The sequence below is a fragment of the Ochotona curzoniae genome, unplaced genomic scaffold, assembly GCF_017591425.1.
Source record: "Ochotona curzoniae isolate NIBS_2020 unplaced genomic scaffold, NIBS_Ocur_1.0 scaffold_1852, whole genome shotgun sequence".
NCBI classification, from domain to species: Eukaryota; Metazoa; Chordata; class Mammalia; order Lagomorpha; family Ochotonidae; genus Ochotona; species Ochotona curzoniae.
Genome location: NW_024467087.1, coordinates 20,278,441 through 20,293,589, shown reverse-complemented (window position 1 = coordinate 20,293,589; position 15,149 = coordinate 20,278,441). Strand labels below are relative to the sequence as shown.

The following is a 15,149-nucleotide window of genomic DNA, read 5'->3' as shown; positions in this document are numbered from 1 at the left end:
TTATTGAGACTCAAGTAATTTAATAGCTTGGAGTCTTCATTCACAAAGATGAACACATCTTATCATAGCCAAGATTTCTTCTGGGAGGTATGACATGTTCTGAAGCTGATTTCCACAGCATACCATTCATTACACTTGCCACATAGCCAAAATGAGATGGGGTGCCTTGGGCAATGGGAACTTTTAAAAAAAAAAAAAAAAACAAGACCAGGAAAGAGAATAGGGCTAGAAATGTCTTTTTTCAACAAACATAAAAAGTGGAATCTAATAGCTTTTTCTTACAGAGAAAACATTCATATAATCGATGAGAAAAAAAAAACTGGTAAATTAAAACCAGAAACCGCATACACTCACACTTTCCTTCCAGCCACCCTAAATCAAAGAAAAACAGATTAAGGTGAACATCAAGGAATGGTCTGTACCCAAAGCAAGATCAATCTTTATACATAGATCCTTTTTTGGCACTGATGTTGAAATTCCAAACAGGGAGCTACTTAGGTCTGCAAATAACCTAATCTGCATACCAGATGGATCTAAGGGGAGAAAAAACATACACACTGCTCCACACATATTTTTTTTTCTAAAATGTGAGCATAGAAAAACAGATGCTTTTGCCTCCCAATGGATCTGTGGGCCTCTCTCAAGTAGTCTTGTGGAGCAATTTTATTTCAAACTTCTAAAATTACAGAAGTGTCTAGATTAAACATTAAATTGAAAAAGAAAAGGCTTTGTATAAAAATGAACAGAATACTGTATACATCATTTTTAACCAGTGATTTCCCAGCCTCTAATGGCACCAATAAGTGGGTGAGTGGGTAGGAATGAGGACGTCTCCCAAAATGGGTAGATAATGATTCACTGACTTCACAAATAATTTGGTACTCTATACATTTCTCAGTACATTAATACGCAAGAGCTCTTTCTTCTGCTACGTGCTGTTTAAGCTCTAGTGAATGACACGAGTGCCTTGTTTCTTTATCTACATTTCACAGATTTCCCCTTTATTTCATTTATCATCTCTCCCATTGTATAAGTCCATCCATTCTCTCCAAAAAAACCCTGCACAGGCAAAGTGAATATCAAACATGGGTTGGGGAACTTGCTATTTCTTTCTTAAATTTCACAGTCAAGCGTAAAAACAGCCTTTATGTTTAAAGTTCTGAAACTAATTCAGGAAGAGCTATTATAATTACTGTAAAAGCAAAGTTGAATATTCTCTTGGTTACCAGACTCATTAAATAGCTGAGGGTACAATTTATACCTCATTCATCTATAACAGATGGAAAGAATAAAGCTTCAGGGCTAATTGAACAGGAACTACTCCCATTAACTATGTAATTCTTTTGTGTACAAAACTCTGAGCACCCTCAATTTCCACAGCCCTTGTACCAAAATTTCAAAAAAAAGAAAAAAAAAAAGGAAATACCAAAATGTGACACTTTTGCCAGTGAGGCCTCGCCTATCTTAGCAGGTTCACCAGGAAAGTCCTAGCAACCTCACAAAAGTTTTCAAGATAACTAAAATTGCTCTCTTAAGTGCTGCGGCCATTCCTGTGTCCTCATGATGTTTAAGGTAGGCTGGGCTAACCCACAATGTTTGTGAGATTCAATGTATCAGATGCATTTAAATATTTTTAGTATCTGATGGGTTTGTTGAGATGTGCACTATCCTAAGCTGAAGAACATCTCTACATGTTAAGTGATGAGTGTCAACACCTGTTTAAGTTCTTGGAGAAGAGGAAGAAAGAATACCCAAAACCAGAGACAGACCAGGAAGTCTTCAGGAAGAGACAAGGTTTGAGGCGTACCAAGGTGGAACTGTATGGCTCAATACTGTAGAGGCAGGGCAGGCCCTGGAGCAATTTCGAATTGGAATGTGGGGGAGGGAGGGAGAGACGGGAAGAGAGAGAAAGAAAGGAGAGAGAGAGAGAGAGAGAGATGAGAATGAGACATTTATTTTCCATTACTTTAAACTATGAGCCACATTCCTGACTGATTATTTATAGAGGAAATGAAAGGTTAATGAATGTCTTGAGGAGGTGATTTCTCACATTGCCATGACATAAAATGAGCTGTTAGGTATCTTCTGGGATGTATTCTTCAGTGTCTGCTTGTGAGAAACATCCTTACTGGGGACATTTGTCAACTACCGGTGGCAAGTTGGGACCATACATTTGTTGAATTTTTAATTCCCTGACAACCCTCAACATAATAAAAATCAGAGGGCTTTGAGTTCCGCCAGAAAAATGAGTGCTATTCCCAAGGACATCTGACAAGAACTTAGAAATAAGGAAAGAAGCTGAAAGGAAACACAGTAGCTCTCTCACACACCAGAGGCAGAGCTTTAGAGTCTTTGCGAGCAGAGGGGAGCTGAGAGGCAATAAGACAAAACCTCAGTGTTGAGAGCAGAGAACCAAAGGAGAACTGAGGAGCCCACCCTCCCCACTCACTGTGCGATTGCGGGCATATCACTCAACATGCCTTGCGCCTTTGTTTCCGTGCCTGTAATCTGGCCTGTCTCAGCAGGATCAGACTGTGTCACGGCCATCAAAGTGTTTGAGAAGTGCTATGGGCTTAATGGTGTAGAAACGTTGAAAGGGGTCATTCGTTAAGACAGTTTTTCAGTTTCGGAAAGGCTTGAAGCTGTTGCCATACCTGTTTTTCGTTCATGCACAGATGGTTTGCGCAAATCATACTTCACAACATCACCCTCCCCAAGCATCCTTCAACTGGAGGCCACAGGAAAGTTCTCTAAAGATGGGAACATTTGGGTATCACAAAGCCGCTGTATTGAAATCCATGATTAATTCCTCACCCTTGCTTCCAATGCCTTCTTAATTCCTTCACATAACAGTTCTTCACAATCTTAGTTTTGCAGTTCACAGTAAATTAAAAGCTGCAAACAAGAAGGGGTGTGTGCAGAGGCAGGATGTGATATTAGAAAGAGGTACATTAAGGGACAGAGAAAGTGACAGATTGACTTAAAGAAGGGAGAGGAAAAAAATAGAGTGTGGTACCACATAGCATAATCACAGATACTCATTGTGAATGCCTGAGTCATCCAGCTATGGTTTACTGTGTTTGGTAATTTCTGTTGAAAAAAAACACAAGGCTATGCCTACTGCATTTTAGGGCAAGATTTCATCAGAAATGCTCAAAGTGTCAGTACTTAAAGAGAGTGATTTTAATTATTTTGAACTCTGTCATCTGTGGGGGAAGCTATGACCCTACTGCCGGGAGCTAGGTGACGTCTCACTGCAGAACATGTCATGCTTTGCTCTTGGTCTTTTCCTTTTTTGGATTTTTGGTACAGGGCTTGTGGGAATAAGGCAAAAGGAGAGTACTGTATGGGAAATAGTGCACAAAGAATTAGGAGATCCTCCATTAGCCAGAACTTTTGCTGCACTTTTCAACAAGGAAATAAACTTACATTGGATATTTAGGCAAAACCTCCCAACTTGAAACCAATACATTTGACTGTAAAATATTTAACTCACATACACATATTAAGATAATCCAAATCGGGGCCAGTGTTGTGGTGCAGCATGTTGGATCATCACTGACAATGTCAGCATCCCATATCAATACAGTGGTCCAAGTCCTGGCTGCTCCACTTTTGATCCAGTCCCCTGCTAATACACTGGGAAAGCAGCTAAGATGGCCCAAGCTATTGTACCCCCCTGATAGCCATGTAGGAGACCTGATTGGAGTCCCCTCTCTCCCTCCTCCCTAAATAAAAGTTGAGAAGTTTAAAAATAGGGGCGGCATTGTGGCTAACCTTCTGCCTTTGGCACTGACATCCCGCATGAGCATTGATTCTAGTCCCATTCTCATCCATTTCTCCTCCAGCTATTCCATTTCTCATCCAGCTCCCTCCTTATTACCTAGGAAAGCAGCAGATAATGGCCCAAGGCCTTGAGACCCGCACCCATCACGGAGACCTAAAAGAATCTCCTTGCTCCGGGCTTTGGATCAGCTCAGCTCTGGCCTTTGTAGCCATTTAGGGAATGAACCAACAATGGAAGAGCTATCTCTCTCTCTCTCTCCCTCCCCGCCTCCCTTCCTCCCTCTCTGTAACTCTACATCTCAAATAAAAAAATACTAAAACCTTTTTTAAAAATAAAATGTTTAAAAATAATAAAACTTAGTTTGTCACATATAAGGATAAGGCTTAGTATGAACAGTTTCCTCATACAAACTCCGGTAAGAAGAAAGGGCTTCCCAAACGCAACCCCCACTGCCCTTGTCAGTAAGATGGCACCTGGCTGCAGCAGCTGTCCAGTCTCACAGGACAGCTCAGAGCAGACCTGGCCTCCCTGCCGTTAGCTGTGAAAACCTCCCAGTCCCAGCAAACATAAATGACACCAGGCACTGTCAAATGTCCCCTGAGGGGGACACCCTCCACAGCTGCCCCAAGGCAGGGTGATCGGCACCAAAAGATGTGCAGATAATCACAGGTCTTTCACATTAAAGTACAAAATGGAATGAAAGAGTTTTAGAAATGTTTTCAACAAGTGAAAGCAACCTAAGTTAACCTGCAAATCCCATTAACCCCATTCTTTGAGTGTTCTATTCCCTAAGCATTCCAGATAACTACAAAAATGTACCGAACATTCTATTTTCTCATCTGTATGCAAAGTTCAGCTCATTTTCCATCTCAACAGCTAAGTACAGAAATCCAGTTCACGGGTGGAGGGTCATCAGCTTCATTGCTTTCGGCATCTGTTTTAAGTGACAATGATGCTACTGACCTGGAAGTTTAGAGGATTCCCCCTCCCCTTGTTTTGACATTTTAACTTGAGTATTAGCAAATCCTACTGTTTCATCTAGCTGAAAGTCAAATGCATCAAACAAGGAATTTGGTGCAATTAACTGATTTTACTGTATTTAAAAACCTAACACTTTGTTTCTCGTTTAGAAGCGTGTTCCAGCCATTGAATCAGTTGTACAGTTGAAAATGCCCATCCTGAATGAGTATTATTTCTGATTTGTTATTTCTGCAGGTTGTGATCCTGGGAAAACATTCAAGAGGTTATCACTACATGCTTGCGAACCTGGTAAGAACAAAGTATCCCTGGGCAACATCCTCTTATTGAGTTTGCACCATTGGTAGCCATCCAAAAAGGAAATATAGGAAGTACCTAATGTGTTCCCTAGCGGCCTGTAAAAATGAATTAAGTAAATGCCAAAACCTGAATGCAACAGCGTTCAACAATATCTTTGTTTTATCTGCAGAGCTGCATTTTCTCATTTAAAGATAATTTTTGACATACTATTATTCTTAGATTTGTTTGCATTTATAAGATAAATCACATTTTAATTATGAGTGAAATGTAAACCACGAACAGATGACACAAAAAACTAATTCTTTCGCTATTAATCCAAGAGTATATGCCTTACTACCGGAACTGGGTGGTTTTGTTTGTTCAGTTGCTTGTTTATTTGTTTGTTTTGAGATGATCACCACCAATTCTAGATGCCAGAGAAAATTTCAGTGTGGTATCGTAAGTGATCCCATCAGAAGTGTATAGCCACATTTCCATTTACAAATATCACGGCCTGAATCGTTACCTTCAAACTTACCATACCTTTTAAAACGTGTGACATTGTAGATGCTGGTGTTTTGTTAAGGGTTGATGTTATGTTTTTTCTTTCCCTGTAAGGAAAATTTTTGTTTAGGAATGACAAAATGGCTTCTAAATTAGTAGTAGCTGTCTGGCAGAGATTTTAATAACACTGTCTCTATAGAATGAAAGAGAAATGTTAAATTATCACAATAATACCAGGGATCTATTCAATTAATACAAAACATGAGTTCTAACCCTAATTTTGTTTCATTAGCACAACAGACTCATGATCATTATAAAGCTCTTAAACCAAAAGAACAGCAACAAAGGTGAAAGATTATTGTAATTATATTCTCAGGTCTCTTAAATCAAAGAAAAGATCTTATTTTAATAATGGATATTTCTTTGTAGATGAGAAACAAAACGTTACTTAAACTTCTTCCCTAGGAAGCATGCACAGACGCCGTGTAAGCTGCAAATTAGAGCTACTACTTTGAGTTGTGGTAGGCATCTTGCCTCAAACTGGAGCCCTTTGGTTCATTTGGGGGATATTCAAATCGACTTTTCAGGAAGAAAAAATTCTTAATTTGAATATATTCAATTTGCTTTTTAGATAAATGATTAAAATAAGAAGATTTTGTCTTTTTTTTTTTTTCTCAATGGAGTTTAGTCTGGGGCTTGGCTGAAAATATAAATGTCACAACAAGGTACCAGGCACAGTTACTGATTTTTTTCATTTCTTCCTCACTAATAAATATCCTTCTCTCCTTCTTCCCTCTCCCCACTTCCTTCATCTCCTCTTTCCTTCTCCTCTACCAGACACAGACTTTTAATTTAATGGATATGTATTTGAATATGTGTTAGTAAAATATAAAACTAGTGTATCAAAATCAAAACGACAGATGTCATTATTTCATACAGGGCTAAAGCAGCAATTTAACTAAAGTAAAATGAGACTTTATGCATTGACATTTGGCTTAGTAGCCGATACACTTGTACCCATATCAAAATGCCTGGGTTTCATACTTGGCGCTCCATCAGACTCAGCTTCCTGCTAATGCTGACCCTGGGAGATCACAGTCATAGCTCAGGTAACTGGATTTCTGCCATCCACTTTGGGAAAACCTGGATTGAGTCCCTGGCATCTGGCTTCAACTTCAACCAGGCGCTGTTTTGGGTATTAGGGGCATGAATCAGCTGATGGGGGTGCCTCTCTCTCTTTTATATATATATACATATATGTATATGCATAGATACACACATACACATATATTATACACATATAAGATGCATACACATACACATATATTTATTTATACATTATTATATTTTATAGATATATTTATTTATATTTCCTTTGCTTTTCGAATAAGTAAATATTTAAATTAAAAGCAAAGAAAAAAGAAATGAAAATGCTATTTTGTTCAACTACTCGATAGTATAAAGGATACAGAGATAGAGAAAAATGTGTTTGTGTATGTGATTGTCGTTGTGCAGGGATATTGAATTGGGGGGAGTCAGAAAGTCTGAATCATCATATAGACTTTTCAACTAATCAGTTATGAAATCTTGGATAAGTCATTAAACCTCTGTGCCTTTCAGTTTCCCTACTGTACATGGGGGAATTCATTCATATGTAAAATGAGTCCTTTAGAAATAGAAACTAAGACTATCAGAAGTTCAAGACCTTTCTTGGGTATAATACTTTTGAAATACAAAAGGAAGAGATGCAAATGTGCAGGAAGAGCTTCAGACAATGATGTTGGTTTCATACCAAAGGGTGAAGGGGGAAGAAGGAGGTTTGATAGGAAGAGTTTTAAACTGTGGTATAACTTAAAGGAAGTACAACCAAGCCTGCCAGTGCAGAGATTGCTGAAACAGATCCTGAAGGCACCAGAAACTAGAGGCCATTGACTCATTCGACTCCCCGCCATGCAACTTCTGTCCTAAGGAAAGAGCTAAGCCCTAGCCATCACAGTTGGTCTAGGATGAGCAGATCACTCTAAGGACCTTACTGGTCTACAACTTCAACCGATGCATCCTATTCCTACTGATGATCCTTCAGATAAACATTTGTTTCAACCATGAGTTCCAGACATGACAGAAATAGAAAGCTGTGTGATAGAACTCTGACAGGTACCAGGAAAAAGCTAGGGGAAAGAATTATCAACTGAATCCTAATATGCAATTCAGGATCATGAATCCTTGCACACAGGACTGCCAGCAAGCCAACGACTCCTTTCCTGGTGGAGTGTCTGAACGGGGATCCAGTCCTGGCTTCTAGACTTCATTACATTGTGCCTGGACCCTAGACCCAAAGAAATAATGAGACAATAAATGGAAGTTATTTTTGTGCCTCAAAAAAAAAACAGAATTATGAAAGCTTGGGGCAGGGGATACCTAGTCTAATTGAAATCTGTTTCTCCCAAAAGCAAGTAATGTATTGTATCATATCAGTCTGAGTACTTTTAACATGGACTCATTTATCACGCCTTGAGCTGCCACCCTCTTCTTTCTCTAGTGACTTTCTTCTCATTGAACTCAGCCATGTGTTTCCATAAGTCCCTGTACTCGATATTAAATTGCATTTGGCAATACAGATAAGAAATACCGTTCATCTTTGAAGCTATTAATGAGACAGATTATCTCTACCATGAATTCCAGATTTTTCAAGCAAATAAAAATAGCCCAAACACCTCAAACACAAAGACTAATGGAAAACTGTATAGAAGTCATTTGGATGATAAAGGGAGGAGTGGTGCTAAGAAGGTGTTTTCCTGTCAAGATGAGCTAGCTAGGTGAAAGCTGCACGTGGGTATACACAAACACAGTAAAAACCTTACTGGTCTACTTGAAGTTTGGATATTACAACATCACAGCATCACTGCTTTCTCTACAAATACAAACTTAAGAATGCTCAGATTTCCCAACTAAGCTTCCTGGAATCATCATCTGGCAAAGGCTTCTAAGAACTTCTACATAGACCTTCTCTAGGAAGAATCCTCAAGTGAGACTATTTGGCTAGTCCATGGATACTTCAACAAAGGCCTGTCACAGGTCAGTTGAGTACATCTTAGGGAGGACAACAAGCTGTTGGAAACATTGTAACTTGTTGCAATTCCTGGAAGAAACAAGACTCTCACAGGTATAAAGGCTAGAGGTGTGATCTGGTCAGGCCAGAAGTGAACATCCCAATAGACAAAGTCTCTTGTAAATTCTCAATCAGTTAGTGATGCCTTACTTTTTAAGAAAGTTTTCCATAATCTTTTCTTTCTCTTCCAAGATTCTAGGTATGTTGTTTCTCTACTGTAGTCCCAGAAAAAAAAATTCAGCATATTCCAGGGTGCCACAATAAGTTCACAGAAAATAGAATTAAGACATAAATTTATTAGCATATAAACAATTTAAAACTCATTCATACAGGGGTTCTTTAAAGCAGCCACAAAAAATATATACTATGGCAAATATGCACAGATTGCAAGTATTTTTGCATCATAATAAACTTATGTTTTAATTCTATTGCCCATGAAATTCATGAAGTGCCACTGTATGGGATGCGTTAGCCAAGCAGTCTGTGTTTCCCTTGGAAAGGTCTAGATTAGGATCCTTAACGTTGTGGTCCCAGGAATGCTATTTTTCATAGCATTCTAAACTGTCAATAATCATAGCATTAATGATTATATCAAGAATCCTAGACTGAAGATCGAGAATAGGTGATGGAGACAGTATGGGGTGATGAAACAAAGCATTAGACTGGGAACTGGGGATTAGGTTTGAATTCCAAAGGTTCATCAAACTAGCTTATGGCAAAGCAAACCTCATTGAACTTAGTTTTCAATCTATGAAATGGATTCATTTCATAGAGTTGGATCAGATCACTGTTTCCAAGCATGTGCTACTTGTACATGAGATGGATTCAGGTAGTGTATAGCAAAACTTTTTAAACTCATGCGTTTTGACTTGACATTAAATGTATATTTGTAAAAGAAGCCCATCCAACTAATTCTGTGATTTTACAAAGGTCACTGTAAAGGAATAAGGCTGAAGTAGACTAGCAACGAAAGTAAGACCAGAATACCTGCAAACAAATGAGGTGCCCAAAAGAGATTACAGCCCTTAGCAGAGCTCATTCCTTGTGGGGGCAGCTAGCAGGTGTCTCGGAAGCTCGGCTGCTTTCCCTGCTCAGGTCAGAACCAACACCAGAGATGAGGAAGTTGCCTCTCCTGCATGTGGCAATTAGGGAATGTCAGCCATCGCCACAGCAGCAGGCAGGCAAGCCCATCAGTGTGCTAGGGGAATAAGGGAGGGAAGTCAGTGTGTCTCAGACTCCTTGGTGCAGCACTTGCTATTTCCTTTGGACTTCTCATTTAATCACTTCAGAAGTCCGAGGGCACATTCCTGTCTACCTTCTTCTCTAAATCTCATAGAACAGGAAATGGGCTCAGAAAAGATGTATAAGTCACCCAAAGTCTCATAGCTGATCTAATGCCAGTCTAGACTTCCAACCCAGGTTGTTTAGAGTCCGAGGAAACTGCCTTGTTCTTCCTGCTTTCCCCACCCTACCACCTCAATGAGATAGAAGGCCAGCCCCACGAAAGTTAAAAAAAAAAATGCACTTGGAAAGGCACGAACATAAATGAACGAAGCACAAACTGTATATTCAGGTGGTGCCATGAACAAAGATAAAAAGGGCTTAAACAATAAAGCTTTGCAAATCTGGGTTTGAAACTTGTCAAGAGGGCCAATATGAAATGCATCTTATCAGGCACCAATTACATCACCATCGCCCTGTCATATCCTATAATCCCACCACCACCACTACCATCACTATCACATTACATGCATACACACATGTACTTCTCTCATTTCCTTTTTCTCTCTTTCTTCTCTCTTTTACTCCACAACTATCTCATTGTAATTATGCCAGAAAATAATTATGGGGGCAGTATGCTAGATGGAATCTAGTTTTCCCAAAAGTTTACTCAGACAAAAATCTTCTCATCAAATAGAACCCAGAGAGACAGAAATAACCTAGACTTGAAGAAGTGAACTCTCTGGGTTAGCAGAACTTAGAATCTTCCAGAAACAGAGAAGAGCCTGTTTCGTTTAGGAGAAAAAAGTGAATTAGCATGAGATTGAGTCATGCTATTTTGCTTGCCAGTAACAACTATTCCCTGCCGCTCTCTTCCCCTCCCAGGTCATCTTCTTCTGTTCTCTACTCTCCCTTCCTTTGTTCTCCCATTTTTCATATTCTAACTAAAAAATTCAAATGCTCAAAGCCACATGTTGTGATCACTGACACCTCAGCAGATGGCATGTAAACATGGGCCAGAGTATGGCTTTGCAGGCAAAGGAGGCGGGTTTGCAGGAAAAAAAAAAAAAAACCTCCCAGTGGTCCCAAGTGCCAAAGAGCCCAGTCATCTCCCTTGGGTACACAATATCTCTGGTGGCTCAGTATTCACTTTCTTCTCTGAACAGACATAGGATGCTGCAGAACACCAAGGAAATGAGGAGTGGAGACTGGGCTGGCGTTCAACTTCCCACCATGCATTTAGAATGTCACAGGCGCTTGTCAGCTTAAAAGTAGCCAATTTTGAGATACTCATTCTCCCTCTGCCAAAAATGCTTCCATTATGGTAAACACTCTCTCTGCCCATCCCTCTTATCTCCTTCTCTCTCTCCCTGCTGCCTCAAATTAACTAAGAAAGATCACCTCTAATCCAATATTCCTACCGCTTGAGCTGGCAGAATTCTGTCTTCTCCCCTGTGCTTCTGGATCACATCATCTAAAATAGTACACCTGACGGTATTGTGAAGATGGACCACTTCTCCACCGAATCTTTATGAGCCAGCAAAAATGCAATTAAAATATAGAAAAAGAAACAAAATGGCATCCTTAAAATACATTCCAGATTTTATTATTATGTTCACCAGCCATAATGCTATACTGTGTAATTACTATAAAGGTTTGGAAAAGGTTACTTTTAAACATTCTTGCTTTTATCTCAGTCTGGTAACAGTGAAGCAGTATAGTAAGCACTCGTGTTAAATAGCACTGTTCTAATGGTCTTCACAATGAGATTTTTTTTTTCATTAAACCACCATGTACCCAAGCCCTTGTTCACTCCCCTGCAAAGGTACAGCATGGTGTCCTGGAGAACCCTATACTTCCATGAGACAGGTCACACTTGTATAGTTTGTGATCATGAACATGGAGACAGAATAGGTTCTAAGAAAGGGAATGAAGAAAAAGTAGTGTGTGGGAAATAAATATGCTGTATGCTAAAGAAGGCCTTTTAGGAAAAAAATTTAAATAATAATGTGAAAGGTGAGAAAGATACAATTAGAATTAGGAGCTCATATGTAGGAAATAGTATGTGTCACCATCCTGAGACAGAGAAAAGATTGATATATTCCCTTAACTGCCAGAAGGCAATGTAAACTACAGTGGAATGACTAACAGGACAGATTACGTGAGGTCTTTACTAGACCAGGTCAAGGAGTTAAACTTTTGTTCACAGAAACAGAAATCCAGTGAGGAATTTCAAACAAGAGAGGAATGTGGCCTTAATTATTCCTTTAATAAGACAATTGAGAAATTGATATATTTTGATATAAATTATGCCTCAATAAAATTAATCACTAACTAGCACTTACATCAAGTTGTAGTTATTTTTTATTCGTACAAATAACTCCAACTAGGCTGAAGTATCATGAGTACTGGGGTCAAATTTGATTTGTCTCACTATTGTACCAACAGCTAGCACTTGGAAGATTGCAAAGTATGCTGATTGATTAGATAGTGAAACAGTGAATGAACAGTTCAAGTGACCTGTAATCAAGTGCTTATATGGTGTAATCTTCAACTCTATTCACTACACCATCCCAGGAGGATGCACCATCACCTTAGAAAGACTTGTGTCTATCACTAGCAAACTGGTCATTTGCATTGCCACAATTACTACATATTTCCCTATTGAAGCATCACTCTGGGTGAACAATTCATAGGGTATTAAGTGGAGAGCCCACCATCACACAAATTATGAGATAAGAAGTTGTCCTTGGGACACGTCCAATCCTCATATTACTACTTCTATCTTCCTCTTCCACATAGGCAAATCACCTTTCCTGTTTCTCAGCATAATGTATTAACTCTATGAAAGTCATTCAAGTTTTGCTGTCTCTCTTTGTCCCATATGTAAAATGTACTTTAAGAATGCTTGTAGATGAAGGAAATTGTCACACGATATATCGAAAATAACCATATTACAGGTAAATCTTGACTATATTTCCAAGTCTCAATTAGCTACACTACTGGAAAGAAAGTGATGTAGAATATGTGTAAATCCAAGCAGAATGGATAATACCAAACTCACTTGCATCTTTGGAATGTTGATTAACTTTTCTGGCTATTCTCAAATCAGTGACAGTCTTCTTGAATGCCAGTTGTGTAACTAACGCCTGTGTGAAAGATAGCCTCAGGTTTGCTTAAAAACTCTGTATAAACTTCTTATGTACATAGATGATAGTTGCATTTTTTTTTTTACAGATTTTATTTTCATTGGAAAGTCAGATATACACAGAGAAAGAGAGACAGAGAGGAAGATCTTCTGTGTGCTGACTCACTCCCCAAGTGGCTGCAATGACCAAAGCTGAGCCAATCAGAAGCCAAGAGCTTCTTCCAGGTCTCCTATGTGGATGCAGGGTCCCAAGGCCTTGGGCCATCCTCTACTGCTTTTCCATGACACAAGCAGGGAGCTGGATGGGAAACGAGGCTGTCGGGACACAAACCAGTGCCCCTGTGGGATCTCAGCATGTCCAAGGTGAGGACTTTAGCCACTAGGCTACCATGCTGGGTCCCATAAATGGTTTTATACAGTTGTGTTCACATGTTGGTATCAGTGTACTATATCAAACCAACACATGCAATGTCATTGAAAAGTAATACAAATAATGAAATAAAGAATAATTTAATAATCCAAATGAGAATCCTGGTAGCTCCACTTCTGATGTAGCCCCCTGATAATGTATGTGGGAAGGCAGCAAAAGAAGAACTAGTCCTTAGAACCCTGTCACCCACATGGGAGACCTAAATGGAACTCCATACCCTAGCCACCCTTTCCAGTCATTACAGCCATTGCAGCCTTTTGGGGAGTGAATCAGTACATAGAATCTCTCCCTCTTCCTTCCCCTTCCTTTCCTCTTAACTCCTTTTTTCTCTGTAAGTCTGCTTTTAAGTAAATAAAATAGATTTTTTTAAAATCCTAATGAGTAGTTTGCCTCACATAGGAATTGCTTCTGCAATTTCTCTCATGTTATCAGCAAATATCACCATTGTTTTACAGACACAAATAATTAAATACATAGATACTTGATACACAGGAAGTGAGAAAGTTGAGTTTCAACATACCATGCCTATTAGTATAGGATTGCTGCCAACATCCCTCCACCATTTCTCACATCCTCTTATTTCTTCCCTCAGCATGCAAAGCTTACTAACCCAACCAATGGATACAGTGCCAGTATGATTGGCAAAACCATCATTTTTGATCAAACAGAATTTGGTGAAATGCAAGCGATACTGAAGTTTAATAAGCTCAGTCTAAGCACACAGAAGTCATTGAGCATCTAATTATCACTACTCGTTACAAACTCCCTATGAAATAACAAAATGGGTTTAACAGAAATTCCACTTATCACAACAGGGAATTTGAGACTTCGGAGTCACTTAGCAATGGTACTGTTGAGCATCTACATATGCTTACTGCACATAACACATGGAAAGGAATGTAATAATAAAAAGCTTACAAACAGACATCAGAATGTATAAGAATTAAGGGACACAAATGGCCTTCTTAATATTTGATAGATGATACACTGACAGATTTCTTAGCCATTATTTTTCTCACTGAAAATGTTGATGAAGATACAGAGAAAAGGGAACTGTTGTAAATCTAAAAATGGAACTGTCAGATGATCTAGCAATCCTATATATACAACGGAAATAAGTACCTTAGGCAGATATCTGTATTCCCATGTTCACTGCAGCATTAGTCCCAATAGTCAAGATATGGAATGGGAAAATCAGCATAAGTATTCATCAGTGGACAAATGGATAAAAACATGTAATGAATATGAATGTGTATACATACATATGTATGTAGATATATTTATGTGTCTGTGTGTGTATATATACACATATGAATATTCAGTCTCTAAAAGGGGGATTCTTTAAAACAAAATGAATTTGGAGGACATTATGCTAAGGGAAATAAACTAGACACACAAAAATACTGTATGATCTCACATATATGTGGAATCTGAACTCATGGAAGTTGAGAGTGGCTACCAGGGACGCCGCAGACAGGGAAGAGGCAGTCATGGATCAAAGGGCACAAAGTTTCAGCTAGACAAGAGAACTAGATTGTGAGAACTATTGCATAGCAAGATGACTTGTCAACAATAATGTATTCCTTATTTCTGAGTGAATTTCAAATATCTCATAAAAAATCATAAGAGGTGATTGATATGTTAATTCACTTTATTTAATCATGTCACATTATATACATGTATCAAAACATCA

At 38.9% G+C, this 15,149-nt stretch overlaps 1 protein-coding gene across 2 annotated transcripts in view; it reads left to right on the top strand.

Annotated features, from left to right (window-relative positions):
• GRIA3 (glutamate ionotropic receptor AMPA type subunit 3) overlaps window positions 1-15,149 on the top strand; it is a 303,894-nt gene that overhangs the window by 182,926 nt on the left and 105,819 nt on the right. For both annotated transcript variants that reach the window (XM_040999897.1, XM_040999898.1), the window contains exon 6: window positions 5,003-5,056. In XM_040999897.1, coding sequence (XP_040855831.1) covers window positions 5,003-5,056 — 54 coding nt within the window. The remainder of the gene's footprint in view (window positions 1-5,002; window positions 5,057-15,149) is intronic.